The following is a 17,097-nucleotide window of genomic DNA, read 5'->3' as shown; positions in this document are numbered from 1 at the left end:
CTAATTCATACATCATCCATTATGTTAGGCTATTTTTAATTAATGTCATATGGAGGATAGGCTTCTGTGGTTATAAATGTGGAGAAACTGCACTATTAGTCAAATTATTAGAGGGTCGTTTGTATATAAAAGTATAACGTATAACGCCACAAAGTACGCTAAGATCGCTATGGTATGGTCGTTATGGCTATCAATAACATACCAAGAACCTGTTGAACACTATACTGGGCAAAGACAACGAAATCAAATTGGTATATTAGTAAAACATTATAAATGGACCGAATGTGTGACACTGAGCTCTAATGAAGTCTAAATCAATACACATGCGTAGCCTACTAAGGTTAAGCAATGATGAACGCGAGCAAGGAAAATATCTGCCAATCCTTTAGTGGTTAAAGGCAATTTAACCTAATTCACATTATACACAAAATGTGTAACCTCGGGCTTCCGTAGGTCTGCGCAGACTCAGTTCAGCAGTTGTTACCTTGCTATCTGTTTGTACCCGGTTTGTACTGTATAGCAGGTGTTCTATAGCCTATATACAACAAGCGTTTTTCAACAAACAATTGGACATAATTGTTAATAGACTTTTAAATTTACTCTAAAGTGTGTTTTGTATTTGTAGCTAACATCACTTCGCACATTGAGGAGCATTCGTATGAATAGCTCACTTAGCAGGACAGCGTGCGTTAGCTAACGTTAGCTGAAGTGGCTAACAAACGCAATCGTGTATTGACAAAGCCTGCTGCTGTCGACCTTCCTGCAGTTTGCATTGGGCCATCAGGAGTGCCAGAATGAATGTCGCTAAAAGTGGTTATCGTGTCTTCTCTGCAAACTCTTCAGTAGCCTGCACAGAATTAGCCAAGAAGATAACAGAGTAACGTTGCCAATATTTTTTCCCTGTTGCTACAATTGTTAACTGCTAACTATAACATCAAGGCAATGTATGGGATATGTGTTGAGTTGTTGCTATACATAAGATGTAACTTAACGTCCCAGCAAGGTAGTGGTAGACAAAGTACTTGTTTGGGTGTCTTGGTGTTGTGAGCTAGAGAGCAACATCCAACTAACTGTAGTTGTCATACACTTTTAGAGGGTGAGATTTTCAGTGACCAGCAACTTAATTTCACTATAGCAAGTTGTGACCGTCATGTGAAGGTGAACAGTTGCTGAGGATAACTGAATGCTGTGTAATATGGGATTATCCGCTGTTGTGTGACCAGCAATAGCTGACTGTTTTGAGCACAGGGGAATGCCTGGAGCCTCAACACTTAACGTGGCCAGTAGGCCTACAGTGTGAGACTGTTCATTACCAGACAGACTGTGTGTCTGTCTGGTAATGAATGACTGGTTGGTTTACTTGAGTCACTGCATTTGACAGAATCTTGTAATCATTACATCTCAACATCATCCCAGTTGTTAAAATCATTGCTTTCTTGTATAGCTACTAAATTTGTATCTTTTGTTTCACAGGCGGCTGGGAGTTGAGTTGGGGAAGTCTGTAGTCTATCAGGAATCCAACAGAGGTGAGGAGAACCTTATTCCTTTGTAGCCCTCTCTGAAAGCATTAGTGTTACTAGGGGGAGGCATGGGGATTTGTAATTATTACTGCAGGACCCCAGGACTATTATCCTGTCCGAAATGAACGTCAGTGCTTTTCTCCCGCTACCCCTGAAATTACCTACTGTATTTTGAGTTCTCTGGCATTTTAGAGTAATTTTAATCCTGTCCGGATCAACATCTGGTGTTTCACACAATTACTGACTTGCTGGCTGACACTACCATAGAATATTTGAAAATGTTATGGAAAATTACCTTTGTTGAGTGTAGCAAAAATTACTGTGATACATCAGGAACTGCCCTATTATCAATTTATTGAATAGACTATCATACAGTGTAGCTTAGAGGTACACTCGTAACATTGCCAGATTTGATTCTGAAATGTAAAATTTGGCATTTTTATTTTAAGTGTGCTATCATATCACGTTTTCAGCTTTGATAATCAATAAGCCTCATTGACATTGTAGCTCCGAATGCATTATCAGTGTCAATATTTGATACATAATGAGTGTTGTTGTTTTTGCTCTCTGTGAAAGTGTGCAGTTACTGAAAAGGTAACCAAAACGGAGCCATGTTAAAACCTGCAAGTGCACATCGGACATTATTGACAAAATTAATTAATCATTTGTTCATTTTCCTCTTGATGACAGAGACGAGAGTGGATGTAAAAGAATCTGTTCGTGGCCAAACTATCTTCATCATCCAAACCATACCAAGGTGAGTAAACAAAGGCTTGCCGTTTGCACTGCAAAAGGTATTTAACAACCTCGGTGTCTCCAAGGTTGTTATCCACTTATTTGCATGGCATGAGTTTAGCACAGTTTATATAGTGTCACTAGCTGAAGCTCACACCATCTGTTTACTATTCTTTCTTTCATACAACCAGAGATGTCAACACAGCCATCATGGAGCTGCTGGTTATGGCCTACGCCCTTAAGACCTCTTGTGCAAAGAACATCATTGGGGTCATTCCTTACTTCCCCTACAGCAAGCAGTGCAAGATGAGAAAGAGGGGCTCAATAGTGTGCAAGTTGTTAGCTTCAATGTTAGCTAAAGCAGGTAAAGACAACTTGTCTACAAAGTCTCAAATTGACAGAAACATTACACCAATTTTTGACACTGCACTGTTTATTTTGAGGTTGACGGTGCTACTCCTCTGCCTTTTACTCCAAAGGATTAACACACATCATCACCATGGACTTGCATCAGAAAGAGATCCAGGGCTTCTTCAGTTTTCCAGTGGACAACTTGCGTGCCTCACCTTTCTTGCTTCAGTACATCCAAGAAGAGGTGATAACTCCTTTTTTTTTTTTGCAAAATATTTTGATTGAAAACAGTATTAAACGACATAACAATGAGCATGTGGGTGTACATTTTAGAATTTTTTACCATATAAAAGAAAAATGACAGTAAGGAACACACACATTATGTACATAAAAGAAAGAAGAACAGAAGAAAAACAGCAAAACTACAAAACCCCAAGAACCCAAATACACCAACATTTACACACCACACCCTGGCTCAGTAAGAGTTAAGAGTACACATAACAGAATTTAACAAACCAGCCCTTAGTCCGGCAGGATCTGCAAGTCTGTAAAATATGATAAAAAAGGTTGCCATTTGTGAAAAAACTTATCAGTATATCCTCTCATTGTATATTTAATTTCCTGAAGTTTGAGAAAAAACACAGTGTCTTTGAGCCACTGTGATAGCAATCAATGGACAGGGCTGTAGATGTATTCCCTTTATGGTAGACATTATATTAAAGTAACCGTGGGCAGAAGAAAAACATATGGCTCAAATGACAATGCGGGTTCAAACATCTATCACATTTATCCTCCACCTCAGGGTAAATTTCAGACAGTCTTGATTTAGAAAAATGGACCCTATGTATAACCTTAAACTGAATAAGTGCAAGATGAGCACACAATGAGAAACAGGTGATTGTTACATTATGGACCTAAAGGAGATGCAGCTACAAATTTGAAATGTTTCCTAAATTGATACCAAATCTTTAAAGTATTGAGCACAACAGGATTTTTGACATACATTGAGATCTTGGTTGGAAGAGAGGAATATATAAGAGCAGATATAGAGGATGAAGGACAGCAAGACCGGGTTTCCAGCTTGCACCAAGCTAAATAAGGAAAATCAAGCCAACAACGTATTTTATGAATGTGTGAAGCCCAGTAGTAGAATTGAAAGTTCGGTAGGGTGAGACCACCACTGAACTTATGTCTTTGGAGTAATGATTTACGGACCCTTGGAGACCCCGCACCCCAAATAACAGAGCTAATCATTTTGTCTAAGGAGTCAAAACATTTTTTAGGTAAGAATAAGGGAATCGATTGAAACAAATAAAAAAAATTAGGTGAAATTCATTCATTTTAACAACATTAATCTTCCAAATAAAAGAGAGAGGCAGATTATTCCATCTCTGAAAATCAGATTTCACTTTGGATATGAGCGGGGTAAAGTTGGCAGACAGAAGACCTGAAAATGTACGTGTCACATTGAGATAACTCCATTCTAATGGCTATCGTATGTGTTGGACACATTCACACTCACACCACACACAGCATCAATCAATCAATCATTCTTATGCAAGTACTGAAATTTGTCTTTCTTTATCCTGTCAGATTCCTGATTACAGAAATGCCATCATTGTGGCAAAGTCCCCTTCAGCAGCTAAGAGGTAACTGATATGAAAACACAGATTTCACCTCTTTTTGTCCTCAGCTTCCATGAACCTGGTTATGATAAAACAATATGAACTGTAATGATCCTTGTGGGGAAATTGGGTCTTTGCTGCAGCAAATATAGATACAGCAAGCAATAAGACATCTGAAGAAGCATGTATGAATTAAAAGTATGAGTGCAATGTATGGATTGCAGCTTTATCAAGGTGGGAAAAATAACAGCAGTAGAACTTACTGAGGCAGACGAAAATAATTGATACAAACAAAAAATGAATTATACAGCAACAAATTCAATATACAGCTCTGGAAAAAATTAAGAGCCATTATTATCAGTTTCTCTGGTTTTACTATTTATAGGTATGTGTTTGAGTAAAATTAGTAAAATGTTTTTGTTTTATTCTATAAACTACTGACAACATTTCTCCCAAATTCCAAATAAAAATATTGTCATTTAGAGCATTTATTTGCAGAAAATGACAACTGGTCAAAATAACAAAAAAGATGTGTTTTCACAGTGTTTTCAGACCTCGACTAATGCAAAGAAAACAAGTTCATATTCATTTTTAAACAACACAATACTAATGTTTTAACTTAGGAAGAGTTCAGAAGCAAAGAAGAGCCAGGCTGAGGTTTGCAAAAGACCATAAGGATTGGACTGTAGAGGACTGGAGTAAGGTCATCTTCTCTGATGAGTCCAATTTTCAGCTTTGCCCAACACCTGATCGTCTAATGGTTGGACGGAGACCTGGAGAGGCCTACAAGCCACAGTGTCCCGCACTGTGAAATTTGGTGGAGGATCGGTGTTGATGTGGGGGTGCTTCAGCAAGGCTGGAATCGGGCAGATTTGTCTTTGTGAAGGACGCATGACTCAAGCCACGTACAAGGTTGTCCTGGAAGAAAACTTGCTTCCTTCTGCTCTGACAATGTTCCCCAACTCTGAGGATTGTTTTTTCCAGCAGGACAATGCTCCATGCCACACAGCCAGGTCAATCAAGGTGTGGATGGAGGACCACCAGATCAACACCCTGTCATGGCCAGCCCAATCTCCAGACCTGAACCCCATTGAAAACCTCTGGAATGTGATCAAGTGGAAGATGGATGGTCACAAGCCATCAAACAAAGCCGAGCTGCTTGAATTTTTGCGCCAGGAGTGGCATAAAGTCACCCAACAGCAATGTGAAAGACTGGTGGAGAGCATGCCAAGATGCATGAAAGCTGTGATTGAAAATCAGGGTTATTCCACCAATTATTGATTTCTCAACTCTTCCTAAGTTAAAACATTAGTATTGTGTTGTTTAAAAATGAATATGAACTTGTTTTCTTTGCATTATTCGAGGTCTGAAAACACTGCATCTTTTTTGTTATTTTGACCAGTTGTCATTTTCTGCAAATAAATGCTCTAAATGACAATATTTTTTATTTGGAATTTGGGAGAAATGTTGTCAGTAGTTAATAGAATAAAACAAAAATGTTCATTTTACTCAAACACATACCTATAAATAGTAAAACCAGAGAAACTGATAATTTTGCAGTGGTCTCTTAATTTTTTCCAGAGCTGTATATGCGGTATATAACTGAGAAGGATGTGAGAATATGAAGAAAACAAATAACAGCATATATACGGTATGTGCATCATATCCACATTAATAGCACTACAGAAGGCCATATTTGTATGTACACAAAGTGTTTGGGCATGTAGACGTGCATTTTAAGAAATATAATGAAAATGATGAGGGGAAAAGCAATGAGGATGTCTTCCCCATGTTACCGCTGTGTTCTTGGCTTTTCTCTGTTCCTAGAGCTCAGTCGTATGCAGAGCGGTTACGCCTGGGTCTGGCTGTGATGCACGGGGAGGCCCAGTGTTCAGAGTCTGACATGGCTGACGGAAGACACTCCCCACCCTGCGTACGCAACACCACCGGACACCCAGGACTGGAGCTTCCTTGTAAGACCACCTGTAGATCCCTGTAGACCTCTGTACATGTGCTTTCAGGTTTTCTGTACAGATTGGTAGGTCTAGTGGACTACTAATGCTTGGTGACCTTTACCTGTACTGATAACATATTCCTCTCTTGTTTCTCCCTTGATTTAGTGTTGGCTATTAGTTCAGTTTGATTCCCTTTCATATAGCATACCATGATCAAATTCAACAAGAAATCTTTTTTTTTTTAATCATTCCAATTCGTTTAACACTTAACCACCTCATAATCTAATACAGGTGTGATATTTGCGCTAACCTGTTCAAGCCGGTGATTCTGCTGTTTGTCACTTAGAACATCAAACATTTTTCAAGAACATGATTTTGTGTAACTGCATGTTTTAATTCCACAGATACTCCTAACTTACAAAGAGCAAAGTAGGAAAAAAATAGAATCGTGTTCCTCGCCTGCGTCTTGGTACATGTTAAGATATATTTTTAGAGAGAAATAGTAATGTGACTTCGGCATATGGATTTCAACACATTTACCCTGTCCATTCCTGGTAAGGCCAATTTATCGGTTTAGTCTGAAACATGATCAGATGCTTGTGTCATTGGCAAATGACTCCGAAGTAAATTGCATCCAGTGTTCACTTTTTTTCCCTTATTATTTGTTAATATGAATATTCCTATTCTTACTTACGTTGCTACCCTTGACTTAAAAAATCCTTTTGAAACAACGATAACTCGACACTGTTATTTGTAACAGTCTCACAAATTGCTTCAGCTATAATAGGAATGACTTGTTCTAAATTCTAACATAATTATTCTCAGTCGTTGATGTGATGCTGGTTTATTACTTCTGTTTAACCTGGCAAGAGGATTTTCCAAGTCTCGGCGTCATGTCTTTGTCATGTCAAGTCTTTGTGCATTTGTGTTAACGTGATGTTTATTTGTTGGTAATAGCAGGCAAACAACAAGCTCCGTTCCCAGGCATAGAGCTCCCAAGTACGACCGTAAACTTAATTTACCTCTGAATATGAAATGATTCCTCTTCAGATGGTTCCTTAATGCGTGCATGTATTGATCAAGGGTTTTTGATGCCTCTTGTGAAAGTACCGTCTGGATCCTGACAAATCTACCAAATACATGGTTACAGCCTAGTCCTGTTGCCTTGTTAAAATCAGTAACATACTAACCTTGTGTAGCCAAATCAACTATGTTCCATTCTAGATATTGTTCACATGGTAGGGTTGAAATAAGCAGCCCTCATGATGACTGTAGCCTGCAAAGACTCCAGACAGCTAGTTCTACAAGATGGCCAAAAACCCTCTGAGGTTTTTTTTTTTATTTGTTTAAATCAAACTAGAAGTATCCCATACATGTTTTTTTAATATCCATAATCATCTTCAACAATCAACACATCATGCACCAATATTGAATCTGCTCTTAAAAAAACCCTGATTAACATTTGGTCTTCATAATTGCATGTTTTGATAACAATTAAGCATGCTTTTGAAACCTGATGTCTAATGATGGGAAGAGGCAACGGTTTAATTAGACTGCTAATATTCTTGGTATGAGCTGAATGGTTTGTTAGGTTTCTGTGTTGAATGCACACAGCCCAACAGTAGAGTAGTTATGCTTGTATTTGCTACCTTTCCTCACTGATAAGATGCTTTGCTTGGTAATAAAAAAAACCAACAGTAATATTTAGTGCAATATTACACCTTTATCCCTATGCTTGAGGTTTTGGGCACACAGTGCAAACCTGTTGTTGAAATTTGCCAATGAAACCCTTCAGGCTTTTCAAATCTGTCACAGGTTAATAATGACTGATGAGTTTTATTGAAGAGTTTCAAGACCTCTAAATGAATTTCAAGATATCTGAACAAACATGTCTCAGGTAGCAATATCAAAACAAGCAGTGAGGACATCATCATTTTGAGAAGTGCGTATGCTGCTAACAACATGGCTTTGACTATTTTCGGCATATGGTGATAAAAGTCTAAATGTGAGTTTTCTGATGCTGTGGGACTCACGGTATTCAGCAAAGTGTTCCGCAAGGCATGCTCCTCCTCTACTCTCTGCTTCTCTACCCATTTCCTTCCTAATCGGCTTGGCTGGCTGATTGTTTACCAGCTGACTTGTGTTCTTAGTAAATCTCCCCTTGAGTGACTACGTTTATATGCACACCAATACCTATGATGCGACTATGATTTGAAATGAGTGATATAATTAAGATTTAAATCCCAATCCAGTTTTGATGCTCAATTTAAAAACATGTATAGTAGAATGATTTCAGATGCATTATTGGAAGGTTGTGTTGACATACATATACCATATTTAATAAGTCTGTCACAAGGTGCAACACTTGACCTTCGTCTTCAACATTTTGAGTTATGTTTTTAATTTGAAATTACCTTTTGTGTGACATCCAGTTTTCACACTTGAGATAGACAACTGGCAGAAAGTTACATGAACAGAAATTTCATGGGAGCAATACGACTAGAGTTTCTATCAGGAGTGATTGGTGCTGCTTGTAGCCTTGGGGTGGGGGCAGTTGATTTAGTAGATGTGCACTGATAGACTCTATAGCATTGGGATTAACGGAGATCCAGCTCCAAAGTACCCATACTTGGATTGGCAAATGAAGCTGTCCTGATATTGATACCTTATTGGTTCTGAAAAGTTGGTATCAGATTTTTGTGTGCCTGTAAAAGTAGTCACTGACAGCGGTAATGTTCAACTGAAGACCGACCTAGAACATTGGCAAGTGTGTGTGAAGAAAACCTCATCAGTGCTTGTCAGCCACTGTTGTCCTCTCTTGATGGGTGTGAAACAAGATTGGCTGGTGCATATTGATTCATATGCAGACTGCTGTCATACGCCTGCCTCAGCCCCGGGCAGAGATTGTGTTGTCAAGGCAATTATACATTGCCCTCTGATTGGGTATCCTGGGCAGAAAACTCTGTCATTTAATTTTGCATGGCATGTGCTGTAATAAGTTTGGCATTTCAGTTTAATCTCCTAGGGGTAGGTGGGGTAGAATGGGGGAAAAAAACTTATAAACAATAGCACCTCTGGCTTTTGATTGCCATTTTATTGTATTACCCAAAGCTATTTTAAAATTTCTACAAATGATTGACTTGATTTGGGGTGCAGATTTGCCAAAAGCGTGTACATTTTTTCAACCCATCTTACCCAATCTACTCAGAGATTTATTTTTGATTAGTTGAAATGGATCATATATTCCCTCTGTAAGTGCTCTCACAGGTGACTGGTTCTGTTTTCCTTTCCAGTAATGATGGCCAAGGAGAAACCTCCCATCACTGTAGTAGGAGACGTGGGAGGAAGGATTGCTATCATTGTGGTAAGACACTGCCCCGACACTGAGAGCTGTGTGCTTTTTATAGCTTACCTTATTAATTCAGCCATCATTTGCAGCTGCTCTACATTCCGTTAATAATTCCCCTTTTCTAGTTCTCTTTTTCAGCTCATTTTCAGTCTCATTTTCATTATAAGTGATAAAGTAATTCATCTACTACCAATGCAAATGTCACATGAGTTGTGATACTGAAAACTAAGACGAAGTGTGATCTTTGCTGTTCTGAGTTATAATGTTATTGTTACAATCCCAACACCATAACTCAAAAATAACACCAACAACAATGACACCAACCAGAGTTCAAATGCAAAAAGTTAAGTTATTGCACAAAAAATAATTCCTAGGCAAAATATCCACCAAGAAACTCAAACATAAAGGGTTACTATTACTGTGAGTAGTCCCCCTCTTACTGTTGCAGGTGCTGATAGGTAACCAACTGATTAGACACCTTGAGAAATGGGTGTGTGTGTGTGTAATTGTTACCTACACCTTGGTATGTGTTTTTCTGTCTTTCCCCAGGATGACATTATAGACGACGTGGAGGACTTTGTCGCGGCTGCAGAGATCCTGAAAGAGAGAGGAGCCTATAAGATTTATATCATGGCCACACACGGCTTACTGTCTGCCGACGCCCCGCGCCTCATAGAGGAGTCTGCTATCGACGAGGTGAAGACTGCGTTTGAAAAGCCTAAACCAGCTGTTTTCAGTGATGTGTCATGGAGGCCCAGGCGTATGCAGGGGTTCATTACAGTCAAACACCACAACAGCTGATTCACTGATTAGTTTCCCCTCTCTGGTTGATGTTGTGCTAATCAGTTAGAGTAGTGTTGGGTCAGAATGAAAACTTTGCATACTCTGTGACACATGATTGAAAACCACTGGGCTTCTCTCTGTCATAAATTTCATCGGACCATTTCCCCTACCTTCTAGTAAACATCCATGAGGAAGCTAAAGTCACAAGGGAAAGAACCATGTCTAGGGTTTTTGCAAATATTTTAAAGGAAGACAAAATTAATTAGCTCTCATCTATTCATTATCATCACAATGAGGAAGTAGGCACTTCCTCCTCATGGAAACTTTTACAGTCGTATTGTTACAGGATGAAATCAGCTGCAACTCCTGTAACGATCTTTGGACTAGAACAAGGAAAGGAACAATATATGCCACAATTGCATGTTTAGTTTCAGTTTTCAGTTCCTCCAAAGTATCCAGTGTAAAAAAAACAATAGTCACAGTTTAGTTTAAATATTTAATATTATATTTACACTATTATACTATATTTTATACTGTGTCTGGTGATGTTGACTTTTATATGTTGCATAAAAATGCATTTTTCAGTGGTTCAGAAAAATTGTCTGATACCATAGCTCAAGCTTTCATGGGGCACTTATTGGGACACTTATATTTGTTGCAAGTCCAAATATATTGCTCACTTAAGCTGGGTGCACACGACATAACTTGAGGCCCAATTTAGCTGTCCCAGACAAGTTGCTGTTATCTGAGACGAAATCCCCACATCGACTTGGTGGGCTTGGCCGTCAATGAAGCTTGTTAAATATGAGCAGGTCAGAGATTCCACCTGACCCAATCTTTGAGCTATCTCAGACATCCAGACTTTTTCAAACATGTTTATATTTTGTTGGTACAAAATCTGCAATGCTCTTGTAGTGCGAGATATGTAAAGACACGTTTTCTGAATCATGAGCAGCAATAGCCATTGAGAGCTCATGAGGAAACTAGGCAGAAGAGGTGGAAACTACAAAACAACACATCATCCTGGCTTTATAATTTACCTCCAAATTCAGCATCTAGCCTTCTAATGTTTTGTTTTTAGTTTTTGTCACAAATGAGTAAGTGGTGCGAGCTACTCTTCTTGTCAAGCTCCATTTTAGCACAGTCAATTGAAAAACAGTTGGCATTTGTTTTGGTAAGACAATGGTGTATCGATCACTCACGACCAAATCCAAGTGAAAAAATAATTTTTTAATGTGTGACCCCCATCTGTGCCACATCATTTAGTACACGTACCACTATGCCAGCCAGACAAGAAACCACTGGATTTAATCTGAGCGGTACGGGGATCTTAGGTTTTTGACAGTTGTGTAGTTTGCGCTTTGTATTAGTTTAAACAGATCTCATCCTGTAAGCGCACCCTTCCTGTAAGCTCACCCTCCCACCCTTCTACCGCAGTGTCTAACTTAAGTCTAAGCACAGTCTTTCTGTTTGTCGGGCCCTCAGGTGGTGGTGACTAACACAGTGCCCCACGAAGTGCAGAAGCTACAGTGTCCCAAGATCAAGACCGTGGACGTCAGCATGATTCTGGCCGAGGCCATCCGCCGCATCCACAACGGAGAGTCCATGGCCTACTTGTTCCGCAACATCACCGTGGACGACTAGAGAAATGCAACGGGAGAGAGTGAGGGCAAAGTTGGGTCAGGTAGTGAGGGATTTTGGGGGCAGGCGTGTTTCTCTCTGTTCCCCCTCTCCTTCCTCTCCACATGCTAATGTCATGTTCCATGTATTCTGTATGTCAGGATTACATGTATCCTAGTTCAACTGAAGGAGAGAATCAAACCCTGAGAATTACCCAAAGTTGTTTCACATCTTACGGTCATCTTAGCATTGTTAATAAATGATGATTATAAAATAGCTGTTCCACTCATAGCTTTGATGCCTTTTTGTCATCCTGCAGTGATATTTGAGGCATTTGTTCCTTCCTCATCTTGCTGCTCACACTGGTTTTCCAACTTGAACAAAATATACTGTATATAAAAAACCCCACTTATTTTGTCATCTAGTGAGGAACTTCATTGCTAATGACTGATCCTTCAGTTGTAAAAGAGAAGGAGAGGATTTCTCCAAAACCAGCACTTACTGCTTTACCTCCCATTTTCACCCAACTCCTGCTGGCCCTCAATGCCAAGGCTGCTTAGCACTGTGACTACTTTGCATTTAGATGGGGTTTGTTGTTTACCAACCACAATACTTGGGCAAGACTGGGTGAGCGCCTGCCTATTGGCACCCAAGCAGTTATGTTTATGCACCAGATTTTTTTGTGATGTGCACCATTCACCACAATGGTCTTATTTGTGAGGGCATGAAGATGTTCTGGCCAGATATCGTGTGACATTAACAAGTGATTCTTTGTGGTAAAATCTCCATCTGAGAAAATGAATGGGTTGGCCTTGTGTATTCTTTTTCATGTTAATATATTGCATCTCTGTGGCCATTGACTGAAAATGCTAAATATAATGCTGTGCTTGTTTTAACTGGTTGAGGTTGACTCGTATCTGGCAGGCTGAGGTTAACTCTTATGTGGCAGGCTATCTGACAGTGAATGCACATTGAATATGATTTACATATTTAGCTTAATGTTGTACTACAAATTGCTGAGGTGCCTGCCTATGAAAACATCTTATATCATTAGGACTTGCACCCTTTTTTTGTACCCTATGAGTAAAATTCAAAGTGATGCTCAAGGGAAACTAGTGTATTTCTATGCTAATTGAGCCTTATGCTCAGGGAAATATGCTTAATAAGCCATTGCAAAATTATTTGTTTTTGCGAGAGATGTGTGCCCATTTCACTGGCACAAAAGTTTGTTTAGAATGTCTTGCATTCCATACAGCAGTACTGTACACCTCTGCTTTCTACTGTTTATTCTCTTTTGTTTTATAGATATTGGATTCCTCATGATGTGCTAATTGATGGGTATTTGACAGCTAGATGCAGACGCTGGTGTTCTGTTGGCACAAAGGAGGCAGTTGTCTGTATTAAATGCTGTTGCTATGCCAACTTGAGTCCATGTCTCCGATTAGCATATTGATTTCATGTTATGTCTCCTCTGTGTTCACTCTCCCCTGGCTTGTCTATGATGGTAGAGGGTTTATCATTTGAACGTTGGGCTCTGCAGCGTTTGATTATGTGAATGAAAATAAAACGTTTGGCTTTAGTTGTTTTTTGTCTCTTCCAAATAATTTATGTTATCCCTGAGCTTTGGTGAATGAGCTTAAGTGTCCAAGCTTTTAGTCCACATTAAATGTATGTTACTTTTTTTTTTACAGAATTGTCAAATTCTAATTCCTCATAGTTGTAATTATTCAGTAATAATTATTCATAGCAGTAATATATGTTTTTTGGCTGACTTTGGAGCTTGGGGTCTTGCTATTAGAAGTTATAATTTATACCTTCACCTTATAACCGATGTTGGAGTTTAAATGTTATGCATGAAGTTGACAAAAGGCAAGGCAAGTTTATTTATATAGCACATTTCATACACAAAGGCAATTCAAAGTGCTTTACATAAATAAAAATAAAGACAGTTAAAAATACAGTGCAAGAACATTAGAAAGATGAAGAAAAGTAAAAGTGCATTAAAATCACATTCAAAAGAAAATATAAAAGATCAGATGAGTATTGCCCTGAATTTCTTAAAAAGCCCTGGTGAACAGAAAAGTTTTAAGCCCCAATTAAAAAAATTCTTATGTGGAGGCAGACCTCAGATTTTCTGGAAGTTTGTTCCAGGCATGAGGAGCATAAAAACTAAAAGCTGCTTCTCCATGCTTTGTTCTGACCCTGGGAACAGTAAGCAGACCAGCACCTGAAGACCTGAGGGGTCTGGTGGGTTCATAACATTGAAGGAGATCAGAAATGTATTTTGGTCCTAAACAATTTAGTGCTTTATAAACATGCAACAGAATTTTAAACTCAATTCTTTGGCACACAGGAAGCCAGTGCAGTGATCTCAGCACTGGAGTGATGTGGTCCATGTTCTTAGTCCTGGTCTGGACCCTGGCAGCAGCATTTTGGATGAGCTGCAGTTCTCTAATAGCTTTTAGAGAGACACTGTTACAATAGTCAAGCCTACTAAAAATAAAGGCATGAATGAGTTTTTCAAGGTCCTGCTTGGACATGAATTCTTTAATTGCAATATTTTTAAGGTGATAGTAGGCAGATTTTGTAATTGTCTTGATGTGGCTATTGAAGTTTAGGTCCATAACTACACCAAGATTTCTGACTTGGTGTTTAGTCTTCAGTGAGAGGGATTCAAGGTGAGCAGTGACTTTAAGTGCCGCAGCCAGCACAGTCAGAGCAGGAGGAAGAGTCACTGACTTTAACCATCGGCATTTTCCCACAGTAACAATAAAAAATAAATAAATAAAAGATAAAAAAGAACAGCAACAGAAAAAATACTTAAAAAACAGTTGGTCAGCAGGGAAAACAGGAAAATATTGCTGAAAATAGATAAGCAGGCAGAGAGCAAAGCAGAGAGCGTCTGGTCAGGGAGAAAGCTGGAAGTAAAGGAAGCAGAATGATGACTGTATGTCTATATGATCATATTTCTTTCTTTCCTCTTGACACTTGCCTTGTAAAACCAAGGCTTGGGTTGACTTAGATTTATTGATCATTTGCGCAATCACAAGTGACGGAAGAAGTACACACATCCCCTCCTAGAGGAAATACTTTGATAGAATGGTACTCTGATAAAAGACATAGTCATAATTCTATTTGATTAAAATTGTCAGCATAATGACCTATTTCAGGTCAGATGTTAGAAGAAGATAGTTGAAAAGTTGTTGTTTTTTTTTTACTTTGAAATGTAATTAAAGACGTTTCCAGAAATTAAAATTTCCAGTAGGCCTACCTCAAACCTCAGCAATCCAATTCCATTCCAATTACTCCATAATTTTTGGTATACCATAGACATGCATACAATGTAAAAACAGCACAGACTGTATTCCTCTCTTTTCTAGTGTGTGCTTAAAAGCATTGTGATGATAAACACTTCAGGTAGAGCGACAGTCAGAGACCCTGTACTTGTTCCAAACTTCTCAGGTATCTATTCAACACTGAGGAGCTTTGACCAAGTCCAGGGGCAGAGACAAGCATAGAAACTCAACGTTTATAGTAGATAACACTTTTGCATTATGAAAACTAGGCTTTCAGTCATAGAAACAAAAGATATGGAGGACATTTTTTTTTCTTAACATCAGTCTTTCTACATTATCCACACGGGTAACACTGTAGCAATACAATTGTTAAAAAGACTTTCATTATCTAATGCCTATCTAAAATACAAGATTGCCAAACAGCATGCCTCAAGTTACAAAACGCTCTTAAGGCCTGTGTTCACGGCAAACTGGATGAAAATGTAAGTTCGCACCTGAGCTTTAAAAAAAGGGGGTCTCCCTTCCCTCCCTGCCTGTGTCCATGTGTCGAAGAGGATGAGTTTGTGTTTGTCTGAGTCACTGCTGCACTGGTGAAGACAGCTGTGAGTTTAAACGGGACACAAAGAGGAACCAGAGAGCTGATAATCATAGGTCACTTCCTTGTCTGATTGTGGGGAAACAATGCACCTTGTCTGTGAGCGTGGCTGGAAAGGGGAAGCATATCTTTCTCTCTCGCTCTCTGCGTTTGTGTGTGTGCTCGCAGCAGATGTAGACCTACTTTGGTTTCAGCGGTCGGGAACTTTTTTTTTGTCAGCCATTCATCAGCACATACATAGAACACCACAACTGTCAAAAATGGATTAACTGATCCACTAGACCAGCGATGACCAGTCATGCAGTTTTCCAACCAAACACTGCATCAGGGCCCAGTTTTTCAAAAGTTGGATCAGAATTATACAGACATCAGATCAGATGAGACTGATTTAGCTGATTTTGAGCCAGGTTTTCAAAACATTATCAGATAGGATCGTTCTGATCCTCAAGATTACAGAATTACAGATTTTCAGTCTGTAAATAGACCTCTGTCTGATTTGTGGCATCTATCCTCATCTCTGGCTTTGAGTTTTGAAAACATATAAATAACATTTAAAGGGACAGGACACCCTCAGGTCTCTACTGTGTGATTTTGAAAGGGGGTGTGAGAAGTGGGGGGCAGGCACATGGGCACACACATGAGATTATTTTTTACACTATTTATAGGGGTTCAAGCCCCGAAGGGGCTGAAACCCTCTTGTTTTTGTGGCAGTTTGTTATTATTATTTACCTGCCACGTTGGTGCAAATTCCCGTGAGTTGGTACATCGCAGAGACATCAAATTTGGCCCAATAACAGATATTGGTAACCATTACTAGGTCCAGAAAAATGAACCCAATCTGCCTGAAGTCTCCTCCTACACTGTTTGACCGATCACCACCAAAATTCTTATGTAGCATCTACAGACCTATCTCATTAAAAGTTGTTAAAAGGTTGTTGATATCTGGTGGTCGTTTTGAAGATATTAATTTTTACATTTGAGAGAGAGCGTGGCCTGTCAGCTAAATTGTCGTAACTTCATGACCGATTGTCCAATCATCACGAAACTTCGTGAACATGTTCAGATATCATCAGTGACCATGTGTGCACAGCTGTTTTAATCGTGAACAGTAGGGGGCACCACAAATGCGAAAAGTTTATATCTCGTAATCGGCTACATGGATTTGTACGAAATTCAGTTTGCACAATCTAGGGTCATGACTCAGTCCATGCATAAAATTTGGTAATGATTGATTAAAGTGGGCGTGGCTTATTACAACGAATCTAAAT

General features: G+C 39.1%; 1 protein-coding gene across 3 annotated transcripts; it reads left to right on the top strand.

The window, feature by feature from the left end:
- Positions 1-496: 496 nt before the first annotated feature.
- LOC139643547 (phosphoribosyl pyrophosphate synthase-associated protein 1) lies at positions 497-13,507 on the top strand. Of its 3 annotated transcripts, XM_071518716.1 has the most exons (11): positions 497-877; positions 1,474-1,526; positions 2,211-2,277; positions 2,447-2,619; positions 2,735-2,850; positions 4,200-4,255; positions 6,059-6,204; positions 7,144-7,185; positions 9,480-9,550; positions 10,085-10,231; positions 11,804-13,507. In XM_071518716.1, the coding sequence occupies exons 1-11, from the start codon at positions 795-797 to the stop codon at positions 11,960-11,962; spliced, it is 1,113 nt and encodes a 370-aa protein (XP_071374817.1). In that variant the 5' UTR covers positions 497-794; the 3' UTR covers positions 11,963-13,507. The 3 variants fall into 3 exon arrangements, with proteins under 3 accessions (XP_071374817.1, XP_071374818.1, XP_071374819.1); XM_071518717.1 differs by lacking the exon at positions 7,144-7,185; XM_071518718.1 differs by lacking the exons at positions 7,144-7,185; positions 10,085-10,231.
- Positions 13,508-17,097: the final 3,590 nt, after the last annotated feature.

Source organism: Centroberyx affinis, unplaced genomic scaffold (genome assembly GCF_046629955.1).
Source record: "Centroberyx affinis isolate AG114_WGS23_722 - 3 ecotype Tasmania unplaced genomic scaffold, CSIRO-AGI_Caff_v1 ptg000623l_1, whole genome shotgun sequence".
Taxonomy (NCBI): Eukaryota; Metazoa; Chordata; class Actinopteri; order Beryciformes; family Berycidae; genus Centroberyx; species Centroberyx affinis.
The sequence above is the reverse complement of the archived record's forward strand: the minus strand, read 5'-3'. Positions and strand labels throughout refer to the sequence as shown.